We start from the raw sequence: 13,601 nt of genomic DNA on the forward strand, positions 1-13,601 counted from the left end.
CCCCTGTTTAAGGTGGCATGGATCCTACGAAGAAGAAACTGCGGAATAAGAAACTAATTTCAGCCTTGTCACTTTGAATAGATTTCTAATATGTTTAGTGCTTGTTTGGGTTTTCAAGTGTTATACTTGCCTTAAAATACAAAAAAGCCCTTCTGCTATGATACTATGTTGACTTCATTTAGAAACTAAACTGTATACTGTGGGCATGAATGTTTTTAGTTCATGGAATCTTGAGTTCATTCATTTATTTTGAAGGGCTTAAGCATTCGTAGTGCTTATTTTATGCATTACATTTTATGTTTGAAGGCCCGAAGAATTTATTTAAAACATAATGCTTTTCTCATTCTTTGTGAAAAGCAAAAGGAAAGCTTAACTAGAAAATATGTCACAATGACAACAGTTCTTGCTGTTATGTCATGAAAAATGTTGGTTATAGTGCAAATGGGAAAAAATATAAATATTTAAACATATATAAATGACATTTTATTACATGGACATTAAGATATACACAAAGAAATACAGCTGTTAAATTGGTGGGGAACGATTGTGCAAATTGGCATGTAAGTAGAATGTGTAGTAAATTGATATGTGAAGTTTGCATTTGGGTAAATAAATTTACTGGCTTTCACATTTCCATTTGATCCATTCAGAATTTCTATAAATTGTAGAGGTTCTGGAATGTGGGTGAAGTATGGAATAGATGGATGGGTTGGGTGATTGGGCTTTCCAGGGAATACAGTACTGTCATCCCGGCAGTCCCCTTTCTAGTTGCAATATGCAGTGAATGCTGCACCCAGAGAACTCCAGTCAAGAGTCAAGTGAAGGAGATAAACTATCGTAAATTTAAGTAATTTCACTCCAGTAGCATCTCACCCAGAAAATTCACAATACAATGTTACCATTTTTACAGTCTAGTGCATAACAGAGGAACATGAACAAAGACAAGATGACACCTATGAATTAAGTCAATTTAAGTGCTCATTGCAAATGTAATATTTCTGGAGAGGCATAAACAAATTGCTTATCATATGTAAATCAGGTTTATGCAAACACATAGAGTATTATGTGGCCACTGTATACCACTGTTGGGCCCTTGAAGGCCCTTAATCCCAAATTTCTCTAGGGGTAATGTATGTGGCCTGGGGTGTAATGACACACTCTACTCACAATTCAATTCAATACATGATTCAGTGCTCACAGTTAAGTATATTCAACAAAACAAGACTGAAAACTAAAATCTCATGGTTCTTATTTATTTCTATTTAGTCATGTACATATACAAACAAATGGTGTTTTCAAGCCATTTCTTTTTTTCTTGCAGTTTCTTCCTTATTCTTTAGAGTGCAGTGCAATATGCAAAATAAAAATCTCAAAGCAAAACTGAGATTGTGCCTATTGCGCCCTCTTGTGTTAATATTAATAAATGATTTTGTGCCATTGTGCATTGTTACAGCCCTACAATGTGTATTCACATCTTTTCAAATTGCTAAATATTATACCACGGTGCATTGTTACACCCCTAGATCCAAACTTTCTGTCAACTGTGTATGTGTTTCATGGACAGCAAGATGGGACAGGCAAAAGCATACTTAATTATTTTCCCCATGGAAAATAATAAAATATCATCTTTTTTCAATTTTAGAAAAAATTGCATCACATTTGAATTCCTGATGTTAAATGGAAATGAGGTAAACTCTGAACATTACAGTTAAGGAAATTATTATATATATGTCATATACCGGTATATGTTAATATTTGTAATAATTCGTAGACCTATTAACAAGGGTCAGTGTTGCTGAGGTATGATCTGTCAAGCAAGTTTTAAAGGCACTATTACAGGGAACTTGGGGAGTCTGATATTCTGCAAAGTTCAAAGTGAGAGTCAGAGCCCTGTATTTAACATGCAACATACAAGTGGCAGGACATGCAAAATCGATCGACAGGCAAGACACATGTGCTATACAGTAGGGCTGCTCGTTACTACTCCTGGAGATCCAGGCTGTGTCCAAATTCAGGGGTTGCATCCTTTGAAGGACCCGGTCTACAAAGACACGGCCTTTATAAGTTATGCTCTTCAAAGATCGAACAGCAAGCTTTGTTAAATGGGACGGTCTGGCCTGTGGATTATTTCCTATTTGTGTCACCGCCTGTTCCCACCCTTACCCTTGAGTCACGAAGTGCCGCTCCTATCACCTAGCTGGGACACGCCCACTTTACCTCTGCGCAATGAATCTTAGGATAAGTTGGGCAGCAAAGTACCCGTCGGGTGGATCCTTCACAACTTGGCAAAAGGAGGACGCATTTCCAGCCGCAGTAGAAGGAGCCTTATCGCACTGCTGTAACGCAACCAGTCTTCAAATGCAGCCTTAGTAGGATGCAGCCCTTGAATTCGGACTCAGCTCTAGAGCTTAGGTGCAACACTAATTTAGCACACCTGATAATTAGGTCCTTCAGTAGCATTTCAGTATTGTTGAAAAGAAGCTCTGCAGGATGATAGACCTCCAGAAAGAGGAATGAGGAACCCTGCTCTAGAGACTATGCACTGACATTATGGTCAGGGAGCACATTCCAGTTGCTTCCTAGGATGTTCTGTGAATGTGTATTTTGAGTGCTGAAATCCAAAGTCTAGCTGAAAATTTAACACATGCTATTATCATTCCACGCCCATTTTTTGTAAACTTGCTATGTCCAGCTTTTTCTTCCATTGTAATGAATTAAAAGGGGCTTTTCTGTGTGAAAATGCCCATTCACACATGAACAGACCGGACAGTAGTAAAAATGATAAATATGGTTTAAGAAACTGTCTCGTATAGATTATATTTTCAGCTGATAGATTTCTGCACTGCATGATATATGGGGAACCTAGCAGGTGCCTTTTAAAGTAGATGTGCATATAGGCCATGGCTGTATCTGGAGTTTGACAAGGCAATGTGGTGTCAGGTCTCCAACATGCTGGTATCAGAAAACAACCATAGTTACTGACAAACATCAGTTCTACAAAATAAAAATGAAATAAAATATCTAAATTAATAAATAAATAAAAGCAATATATTAAACACATTAAAATACATCAGCATTAAGCTGTTGTTTTAAATTACTGCATAGTTCATTTTCATAGTTCATTTAACTTCACCTCAGGACACATTATCAGAATGTAATCCAATAGCCAGCAGAACTTCTAATTTATATATGACTGTATCAATATATAACTGTTGCCATAAAAATGGTGTTAATTGTCTTGAAACAGACAGTTAAGTGTCACACATACTGCTGTAGAATGCGTAGTCAGGATATAAGGTGCAGGATACTGAGGCGCTGATATTCTGTTGAGAGATTTGTGCTTTCTCTCGGATCTCACTGTGCTTTTACATGGGAATTGGTACACCTGAGGTCCCATCTACGCACAGGGAAGCTGTTAATACTGCAAGTTCAGTCAATACTGTTGGTGGACCAGTTGTATGGCATGTAGCTCACTTTGTATTTGGTTGCTGCCAATACGGTCTGAAGACTGGACTTCTTTGGTGATTCCCTCATATGATTTAAGATCCAGTTCAGTAACTGTAAAAAAATCACCATGTGATAAAACATTTTCATTTGCACATCATGGTATATTTCATTGATATGCTTATGATGAAAACATTGAAACAAAAATTACAAGCCCAGAGAGGCAAGAACTGATGGTGCACATTCAATTTTTAGCCACGATAAAATAGTGGGCATTATAGTACCTCTTCATCAGTGTCTCCAAAGTCCATTTTGTACCATTTGAAGATCTGGCTGAGCTTAACTTCTCCTTTCGTGGCATCAACCATGCAGCTGTTGTCATTCTCCAGGAAGGCTTCAGCAGAAGAGAGGAGCTGATTGTTGATGTCCTGTCGTGTTTACCAAATACTTGTCACTTTTCATGGGCTTGCGAGCAAGCTAAAACCTAATATCATCCAAATCCATTAACTTCATTTGACCTCAATGTACTAAACCCAAATCAAAGCTGATAGACTGTCTATGACAGGTATGGGCAAATCTTTGGGGGCCGCCTACAACAATCTGACAGTTTTCATTGAGCATTATTTGTCTTTTTTTTTTTTTTAAAGATCATCTGGGTGGAAAGTCATCTTATCAAGGTCAGAGTTAGGGTGTTAATCAAATTTGAGCTTTGGATGAATAAGAACAGAAGTTGCCAACACGTGGTTCATGAAAAATATACTTAAGATGATGACAGTAGTTGAGAAAAAAAAAATCACACTTCACTGTTAAAGTCATTAATATTTCTTTACCTTGGCGGTGTAGGTTTTAATTGGAGGGCAACCCTTGGCACCATAATTCAAGGCAAAGTGAACAAGGGGCTCTGGATGAGGAAGTGCCACCTGGGGAAGCAGCAGCAGTCAAACCAAGATTAAAATACTTTACATATCATAAAACACTCTAGATTCCGTTTTCATAATAATCATAAGAAAGACCTGATTAATAGTACTGTACTTAACGCAAGTGACCTGGAGTCGTGGGTCACTCCCAGAGAAGGGCTTCCACAACTGTGCTGTGCCCCTTCTGTTGCCCCGAAGCACCCCGTTTTCAATGTCCTGCAACGTGAACAGCTCTCCCCCAATTACGTAGCTCACATAGTTAAAGAACTGAAAAGAAAAACAAGTACCATGATGACCATTTACATTTTAATGTGAAAGTTTACATTTACTAAATGTTGTAGTAACGCAGCCTCTGGATTAGATGGATGAAACAAAGGTGGAAACCACTTTGTCTAGATTTCCATGGTACTGAACAAAATGGTGGTAGTTGCTGGTACTGTAGTTCAAGCTGTCGTTCAGTGATCCTTACTGGTAAAGGCATTGGCTGAAATCTTCTGGCAGTAATGCTAACCCTGTGTATCAGCTAACTTGATTGTGTGCGTGCCAGGGGGTGTTAATCTGTTAACTTCAAAAACCTCAGGTGATCACTGCCTTGAGTGTTTGACCATCTGGTTTTGACATGGTCACTGCTTGTGCTGAGGCCCTGTAAGTAGGAGGAGGTATGCACCATCTGGAACCTATGTTCTTCCACCTAACTGACTTACCAACCCACCTCTAGACCTACATTTTCTTTGGCTGGTGTGACATAACCCCATGGAAATCTTTCTGTCAGGCACTCTGCCAACAAACACCAGAAAATTGCCCTTTGCCCCCCTCATGCAGAACCTGGCCATATTGGGGTGGTATGTGGCTCTGTGCCTATAATCAGAAGGTTAGTAATTCAAATGCTGTGGCTAGGAGACGGATATCACCATTGGACCGCTGAGAAAGGCCCTTAACTCTAGTGGACAAAGGTGTCCGCTAAATGAATAACTGTTTATAGACCTTAGACTTCAGTGTTCCCCAAAAATCCCTAACCCTCCAAGGGATCCTCAGTGAGGAAAAAGGCTATAATGCTGCTACCACACTGGCCAGATGACTGTTGCTTCTACGTACCTGTTCTCCTCATAAATAAAATGTAAATGTCTAAGAGGTCCACAGTCAGACTGGGCCTTGGGGTAACTAGGGGATGCCCATTACAGTAGCCTTGTGCCTTCATTTCCAAGAGTCAAGGGAATGTTGTTTAGTTCAAGATGTGATTCAGTAATTCTAGCTCTTATTTATCTGCTGATACAGTGGGGTCATGAGATCATGGGCAATTTACAGGTGACCATGGACTAATAACAGCACTGAACAGTGGGCAGCTATGGACATTTCAGAACTGTGGTTGTACACAGCCAATGACCAAACAGGGCTGGAGCCATAGTTCTTTTCACATTTCCCAGGAGGAACTGATACAAAATGAGGACATTGGTGATCACCGCCTTCCATCCCAAACTTCCCTTGCCATGCTGCGACAATTTGTTTTATTTAATAAAATCTGCCTCTCTCTGCTTCATCAACCTGTTGCTCTGTGTGCATTTTCTGTACTCACACTCTGCCAAACTTTATAATAAACCCTTGTTTTTACAGGAATAATCCTAGCCCTTATTCTTGCCACTTTTTCCTTCCTTGACTAGAGTTTAGACCTAGTACCCATGTAAAGAAAGCAGCAGGAAACTGCTGTCTTAGCCTGTCACCTTACCCGGTACCTCTGCCATATATTCTTGGGGGAGCCCTTGTGCAAGTTTCCATGGATGACCAGGGCATTGTAGATGTTGATGAAGAAAGCCAGCTTCTCCTCATGATTGAGTTGGTGCAGCTGTATGTGCTGCAGCTGTACTGTCAGCTCACAGTAGCTTTCAAATGCTGCACTGCGGGAGATGGCCTTGTAGTCCACCTGCTGTGAGTCAATAGCAAATAATGAGGGTTCTCCACTTATTGTAAATTATTTGCACAAGGGGTATTGAACTGTGGTCCATCAGGGGCTGTGAATGTGTTTTTGTTACAATTAATCTTAATTGTCTAATTGATTTCCAAACCTGGATGAAAACTAGTCCGACTGTTCCAGGTTTATAATTGAAAGACAACTTAAAAAATGAAACGAAGAGCAGTCGCTACACAAAACAATGTATCGCTTATAATGCTTATGTAATGTCACATGCATTAATGCATTATAATGCATTATGTAATGTTAATATTTTGTCAATATGTTGCTATACATATTTAATAATGTAGTCTTTATAACTCAAATATTTTGAAATATTATGACCAATAAGGGTTAGGGAAACATATTTAAAATAAAATAACTTTTGTAAGTTACTAAAAATCAAAAGGACAGAAAATTAATTTTGCAGGGCTCAAGGGCAACATGAGAGTCAGTACACCACTGAGGATGACCCTGAAATAGAACTGCTTGAGTAAAGCCCCAGAATTCTGCACAGGTTTGAAGTATGTGACCAATTTAAGTATGTAAAAAAGTATGTATTCGGTGATACCTGGCCATCTGCAGAAAGGTGGTCTGAGTACAGTCTCAAAATCACATTCTGCAGCATCATTGACAGCTGGTTTGCTGTGTGAATACAAACAGAATCAGTGTTTCATCCAAATGTCACATTTATATCTCTATGGCTTTTGCAAGTTTTTTTCGAAGTAAGAAGATAAGAACGTTCCCGCATAGACAAAATTTAAGGTACTTCAAAAAGATGAACTGATATTTTTATCTTAATTAAATCTGCATTACTGATTTTTTTGTGCTTAGACAGCATGGTTCATAAAATTAAGAGATGAAATATGCTATACTAACAGTCAATCCCTTTTATGTGTGACTTAATAATGGTGAATATGATGGATGGATATGATGTCCTTTTGTTGCTTCAGATCATATAATTGTAGCTTGATATGCATAATAATAAGCATTATTTCATGACAACAGAAAGTAAAAAAAAAAAGATCTAGTGACTTAGTGTTCATCAGATTCTATATGTTGAAGATTTCTTCATTCAAGATCAGTTGTCTGATACACATAAAATTTTACATAATGTAGAATTAAATTGATTTGTTTCATAAAGACCAAATCTTATATAATGCCAACAATTTTATAAACTATGTATATTTTCTATTTTTAAAAATGTAGGATGACATTGCTGAACCACTTTGTGTTAAAAAATGGAACTTACTTCCTGGGTTGGATGTTGCAGGAGGGATCATAAATCGACAGCACCAGCAGTTAATGACCTCTAGTGGCTAAATAAACAAACAGCCACTGGTACAGTACATGATCTTAAAGCTCATACTTTACTATATTCTGTGTGTCGCTACAGTGTGTGTACAATTGTGTGCATACTACATTTATCCATGTATGCAGACAGTCCCAGCCAGCGCATACATACAGCAATGATATTCCAACACACCAGCAGAGGCCAGATGCATTGCAACAAACACAAATAACTTAGTTACTCAGTTGCTACTCAAAAACAATTTATGAAATAATATAGTTCTTGCATTAAATACATGGACCGCCATGTTTGATTAATGATGAATGAACATGGGATCGGTGTGTAATTTACACTTAGTTACTGGTTAATTAATGCATTAAGTAAGCGTGTACTACTACATTATTTATACCCCCTCAAGTAAAATCATACCCAATTTTCTTATAGTGCAGGTTATATGAAACTATTTATTTCTATATTTGTTTGCAGAAATTATTTCTCTAAGATTGCTCCCTTACTCTTGCTTATGTAAATGTTTCTTAGCTTAGTTAGGTTTGGCATGGTTAGTTTAGTTTTTGTCTAGCTTGGTCAGTCTGTATTGTGTATTCCTGCTGCATTTGAATCCAGTGCAGTTTGTCTTGTGCTGGGAAACCCAAGCCCAAGTTCCGTCAACACTAAGTACCACTAACGTACATCAGAAGGAGAAGGTTCGTGGGCAGAAAACCCGACTTTCTTGGAAGGTGGTGACCTGGCTCAGGATACCTGTTTGTTTGTTTTTATTTCAACCAGTTCACTTCTCACTTTTTTCACAAGTACTTTGATTTGTTAGCCAGACCCACCTGTCAATTCCTTGTGCTCAAACCAATATACTGTAACACGCATTGCCTAAACAATTCACGTGCAAATAATACTTGTAGAAAAACAGCAGCAGGCCCACATTCAACCTCATGCAGCATGGCCTGATTTTCTTAGTGGATGACAGAAGCAGAATGAAAACCTGCCTGGGCATTTTCCCTTCAAGCTAATCCCCCGGCTGCCCTTGTGAGAAGCTGCGTAGTTTCAAGCTCTCCATATTGCAGCCAATCACTACATAAACTGTGGAACCATGTCCACAAATCTGTCCTCCTCACAAAAATGGCTGGGGAGGCAGACAAGGCAAAGCTTTCCAAACAAAGGTTTGTCATTAAACAAAGCCTTTATGCACTACACACATGTATTCCTTTTCTCACATTAGAACTGCAGTATTGCTACACGTATGCAGCTTTTTGACAAATTCCTTGTCAGTCTTCATACTATTCTAATGACCAAACAGACCCCTACAGAAATATTACATGAGTGACATGTTACCAGTCATCTTTTGATAGTTAACTGTGAACAAAAATTGGCAAAAAAATGGAATAAAACAGGATACCTGGCACAGTTTAGCATACATTTGTAAGATATACAAAATTCAGTAAATGTAATATAACCGACGTCCCACTTCATAAAATACTTCCAAGGGGAATAATGTGTCAAAAAATGCCTTAGAAAAGGATCATCTCTGTGTCATAGGGAAGCTTGATTCTCACCTTCCCCATGGGCCTCAGGTTCTTTGTTAAGACAGTCGTCCAGCAGTTGGGGGGCATCCAAACTCAGGGCCTCCTCCCACACCAGCCGCATGAGACGTTCCAGCTCATTTGGGGACTAATAAATGAGAGAAAAAAAGCAAAACCTCTTACATGTGGAACCCAATGACGAGTAGCCAAAAATTCCATAGTAATTTTATTTGTTAATCCTAAAACAGCAACTACTCCATTGAGACTGCGATCTACGCTTTTATTCAGACTAAGAACAGCACAATAACATCTTATACCCAAGAAACTCACTAGTTTGTCCAGGTCATCTTTACCACCGACATGGACTTTATTGAAGAAAATCTGGGGTACAGTGTGGGACCCAGTGAGCTCCTTCAGCTGGCACCTTAGTTTTGAATATTGCCTTAAGTCTACCTCTTGCACTGGCAATCCCAGGTCAAAGAGACGAGCTCTTGCCTGTTTACAGCACAGGCTGTCTTCCACGGAGAATAGTGTGACACGACCCAATGGACTCCCTTCTGCTGTATCCATCAGAAAAACTGCAAAATATCACACATTTTATTTGGAAATGTTACCTTAGTAGAAAAATTATTACTGAGTGCAATTATGATATGGTATTATTGAGTTATAATTCATATTCAAAATTATTTATAAATAAATGCTACAAGTTTACAAAATTCACATACATTACATCTTTTATTTGCATATATTATTTTAAGGAATAAAGTTAGCATTGCCTTTAACTGAATATTTAACCACACATTTTTAATATCTGAAATATCCAAGTAAGCATAAGGTGATCTGTAGCCTCTCCCTGGAAGAATGGGACTTTAGAGACAACCAATCCAATGCAAGCACACATGATATACGCGGTTTAGACTGATTAGCCTGCATGTGTTTGAGCATAAGGTGTTTGAACCTGCGCACCACAGGGAGAACATGCGAACTCCACATTCACAGATGAAGGGTGGGATTTACTGTAAACCCACAAAACTGGAACGTGGGGCAACAGTTTTACCTATTGCAGAGCCATAATGCCGCCATATATAACAACATGGAATAACATGGCAATACTAGTGTACTGTATTAGAAACGCAACAAATAAACAATAATACATATAATTTACACTGGAATAAATACCACACGAATGTTATGTAATCTAGACCACCATATAAATCTGTTTACTAGACTGTGGGATAACAGACAGCGTGAATTAATACATTTTAGTACAATGTGCTATTTATCACGGATATTAAAAATGTAAATTCCAAATATTGTGATATTTTCAAAAGGATATATCAAACCAGAACCAAAAAGTAGGTAAATGGTGATTAAATTCAATGTGTGGCGAGAAGGAGAAGGGTACTGTAGAAGTATCTACTTTGTTCCGTCATTGCAGTGTAGCTGTTTCTATAGCGCAAGCAAACCTGGGAAGCGTTAATCGCTTAATAGAGTTAATTCCACGTCCATTCTCGTCTAAGAATAAGTACAGATAAGTCCAATGGACAAGTTTGATTCCTTGCCGGTTTTCAATGTGTTGTAATAGGTTAACATTATTCGTCGTAATGCGTTTATCAGCTATTAGTCTTATGTTGAAACATTCCTTTCTGCATGACTATCCATCTGGACAATTTTATACATACTAGGGATCAGCTAAATTTGCGGCGATTTCAGAGAAAAAATAGCTATTTAACTATGACCTTGAAACGCGCAAAAAACAACACGCTATTAAAAGCGGAAGATAAAATACCACACTTGGAAACAGTAGCTATCTTAATGTGAACAGATTGCGTGATAAAGCTTTTCGCTTACCGTGAAGGTTGAGGATCACTGGTCTACTGACTATACGAAACCAATTCCCTAATAAATATATAATATATCCACATAGTAGTTTTTCCATTACCTAAGTTTACCTATGTGAATTGGACATCTGTTACTTGACATAAAGGCCATCAACGCAATCTTGTTCTTGAAAAACAATATATATACATATATACATATATAGGCTATATATATAACTTAACTATTTATACATCCCAGCATAATTATAACATTACCTGTATTTTGAGGGTCCGCATGATTATAACCAGATTATATTATTATTATAGCTCATTATAACCAATGGTTTCGCGCAGTGTCACTTGAAGCTCGATTTTGGCGTCACAGTGGTTAAAATATGTTGGTGATTCAGTGAAATGTCACAAGGAAACCACGCCTACAGAACGCTCCCCTACGTCCCTCCACCGCCAAACAAATATCCAGTCAGCATAATTTTTAATAGCGATACAGCAGTAAATACCAGAAACCGGTTATTGGTAATTCGCGAAAAAACACGTACGTTCGCTGTGCAAGTTCTTGAGACATATATAGCATATATGTCCCTGTAGTTTCTTGCTATAGCTTGCAGAAACTCACAAGGCGGTAAAGAAGAATATATTTACATAAAAGTGAAGATTTCAACTCTTGCATTATGATTATCTAAAACAATATCAATATAAACCAGCAAGTCTGATGTGTAAATAATAAAAAGCAGTACGTTTTGTACGGTTTGATCGTCATGTTTTTTAAGATGCTGCATAAAGATAGAATACAACATACGTTATCAGTACCGGTGAATAAAGTATGACAGCGAGAGTAATAAACGCAAATCATCATCTTCATACTGCTTTCCTTGATTATCATATCATAAATATTTAAAAACGGATCTAACCTGCAGTTAACTAGTCCTAGTTAATATCGTTAAGTCTCCATGATTTTGTTCAGATATTTTAATTTTAGTACGCTATTTTCATTAAGCATAAGCTTTATTTTAAAACAATGTAGCGGAACGTTGTATACGTATTTTTTTGCAATAGACGGAACTTTCTGTGTGGAGGACTTGATCGTGTCGCGGGGTATGTATTTCGGTTTTTTCTGCTCTTTTGAAGCAGTAATATTTGCACCGTCCAGAATACCGTTTCAAACCCTTTTAAATGTACGCATGTAATTATTAAATAATATTATTAATTATTAAAACTGCCCTTGCGTGAAATCGATATAGTTAAACTAGTAACCATACCAAAGTGATATTTAGAAGAAAAAAATAGTGTTGAGCACCATGTATAGTTTGTGTTCTTTTTATTATAACTACCTTTGCATTTCGGATTTGCTGCCAGAGAGGGATACCATATTCCATTCTGAAAATATAAAAGCTGACTGGCGCCCGCTTCTTAAAGTTTGCAGGTTTACCAGGATTCTAGGGTAAACAGGCGTGGATAGTAACACTTTACTTCATGGGGCCCAAATACTTAGTAATAACTCAGTTAATACTGAAGTACAAATTATGAACAAATATAGTTGCTACTTAACGTAAAAGATGCGTTACGATTAATTAATGGTGAACTACCATGAGATAAGTGTTTCACGTGTTATTCTGTGCTTTATTTTCTTTCCTTCCTTTCTGTATTACTCACTTTAATGATGACGTTTCACAACACACCCATGTAAAGTGCCTTGGGACAACTGTTTTGTGAAAGGGGCTATATAAAAATAAACTGAATTGAATTATTCATCACTTGTTCCTTCAGTAGTTCCTTAGTAGTTCACAAAGGTTTGCGCAATTAAATATAATTACTGCTTGGGATGAAAAAGGCATACTGATTCATTAATGATGAACAAACATGAGAAGTATTTAACTTGTTATGACTTGTGCTTTCAGTAGTTCCTTCAGTAGTTCACAGAGGTTTACAGAATTAACAAATATAGTAAGATATACAGTAATTGCTTGAGATCAAACATGTGTCATGATTCATTAATAATGAATTAACACAAGATTAGTATGCAACTAAGGCTTAGTTTGTAGATAATATGTAATAATTATGTATAATATTATATTACTTGTGTCCTGTCAATTAAAGTGCTACCGGGTAGATTACTCTGGAGGCCCTAGGCTGACATGGGAAGGGGCCTCTATGTAGGCAATTTGAGCTTTTTTCTCTTTTCTTTTTTGAGCCTAACGAGAAACGAGTTTTAAAAAATTAAATACGAATGAACATAAATAATCTGCTAAACAAATCATGGGGTGCCCGCAGTAAAACTTACCAATCAGAGTGCGGCCGGAGTGCTCTCAGTAACATCTGCCAATCAGAGGGAGTTGGATATCCTCTAAGTCGGCCAAATTTAAGAGGCTTAGCTGTTCCCACTTTTGCTATGGCCTATACCTTACTCCGCCCTCAAAGCTAAGGTTAGTCTTGAATTATTGCATACTTCTGTTTAATTGTGTTCTCTCCACGTCTTTTAATAATTTGTATACCACTCTAGCCGGTTCTGCCGATTCGCTTTTGTCAGTAAACTGGTATCACTAGGCTCCATTGTGAAAATAAGCCTGAGCAGCCTGAAGTGTCAAAGTAGTAGTAGCCAAGTAGCAGCCATTAACCAACTTTGTCTATCCTGAA

At 37.7% G+C, this 13,601-nt stretch overlaps 1 protein-coding gene across 6 annotated transcripts; it reads right to left on the reverse strand.

Moving 5' to 3' along the window:
* Positions 1–1,237: 1,237 nt before the first annotated feature.
* Positions 1,238–13,313, reverse strand: zgc:152951 (uncharacterized protein LOC569013 homolog). 6 transcript variants are annotated; one of them, XM_048972535.1, is made up of 9 exons: positions 13,249–13,313; positions 9,625–9,707; positions 9,163–9,277; positions 6,878–6,951; positions 6,085–6,282; positions 4,491–4,628; positions 4,275–4,364; positions 3,729–3,872; positions 1,238–3,558 (listed from the first exon to the last, which is right to left on the reverse strand). In XM_048972535.1, exons 2-9 carry the CDS (start codon positions 9,697–9,699, stop codon positions 3,430–3,432), a joined length of 963 nt encoding a protein of 320 aa, XP_048828492.1. In that variant the 5' UTR covers positions 9,700–9,707; positions 13,249–13,313; the 3' UTR covers positions 1,238–3,429. The 6 variants fall into 6 exon arrangements, with proteins under 6 accessions (XP_048828492.1, XP_048828473.1, XP_048828467.1 ...); XM_048972516.1 differs by having other exon boundaries at positions 9,460–9,707; XM_048972510.1 differs by lacking the exon at positions 13,249–13,313 and adding an exon at positions 11,226–11,634 and having other exon boundaries at positions 9,460–9,707.
* Between the last annotated feature and the right edge of the window lie 288 nt (positions 13,314–13,601).

Source organism: Brienomyrus brachyistius, chromosome 1 (assembly GCF_023856365.1).
Source record: "Brienomyrus brachyistius isolate T26 chromosome 1, BBRACH_0.4, whole genome shotgun sequence".
NCBI lineage: Eukaryota > Metazoa > Chordata > Actinopteri > Osteoglossiformes > Mormyridae > Brienomyrus > Brienomyrus brachyistius.

Coding starts and splice junctions, on each gene's coding strand:
- zgc:152951 (XM_048972516.1), bottom strand. CDS start 9,699: ATGGATACAGCAGAAGGGAGTCCATTGGGTCGTGTCACACTATTCTCC. Junction 6,283..6,877: donor ACCTTTCTGCAGATGGCCAG/GTATCACCGAAT, acceptor ATTGACTCACAG/CAGGTGGACTACAAGGCCAT. Junction 4,629..6,084: donor ATATATGGCAGAGGTACCGG/GTAAGGTGACAG, acceptor TTTTCTTTTCAG/TTCTTTAACTATGTGAGCTA.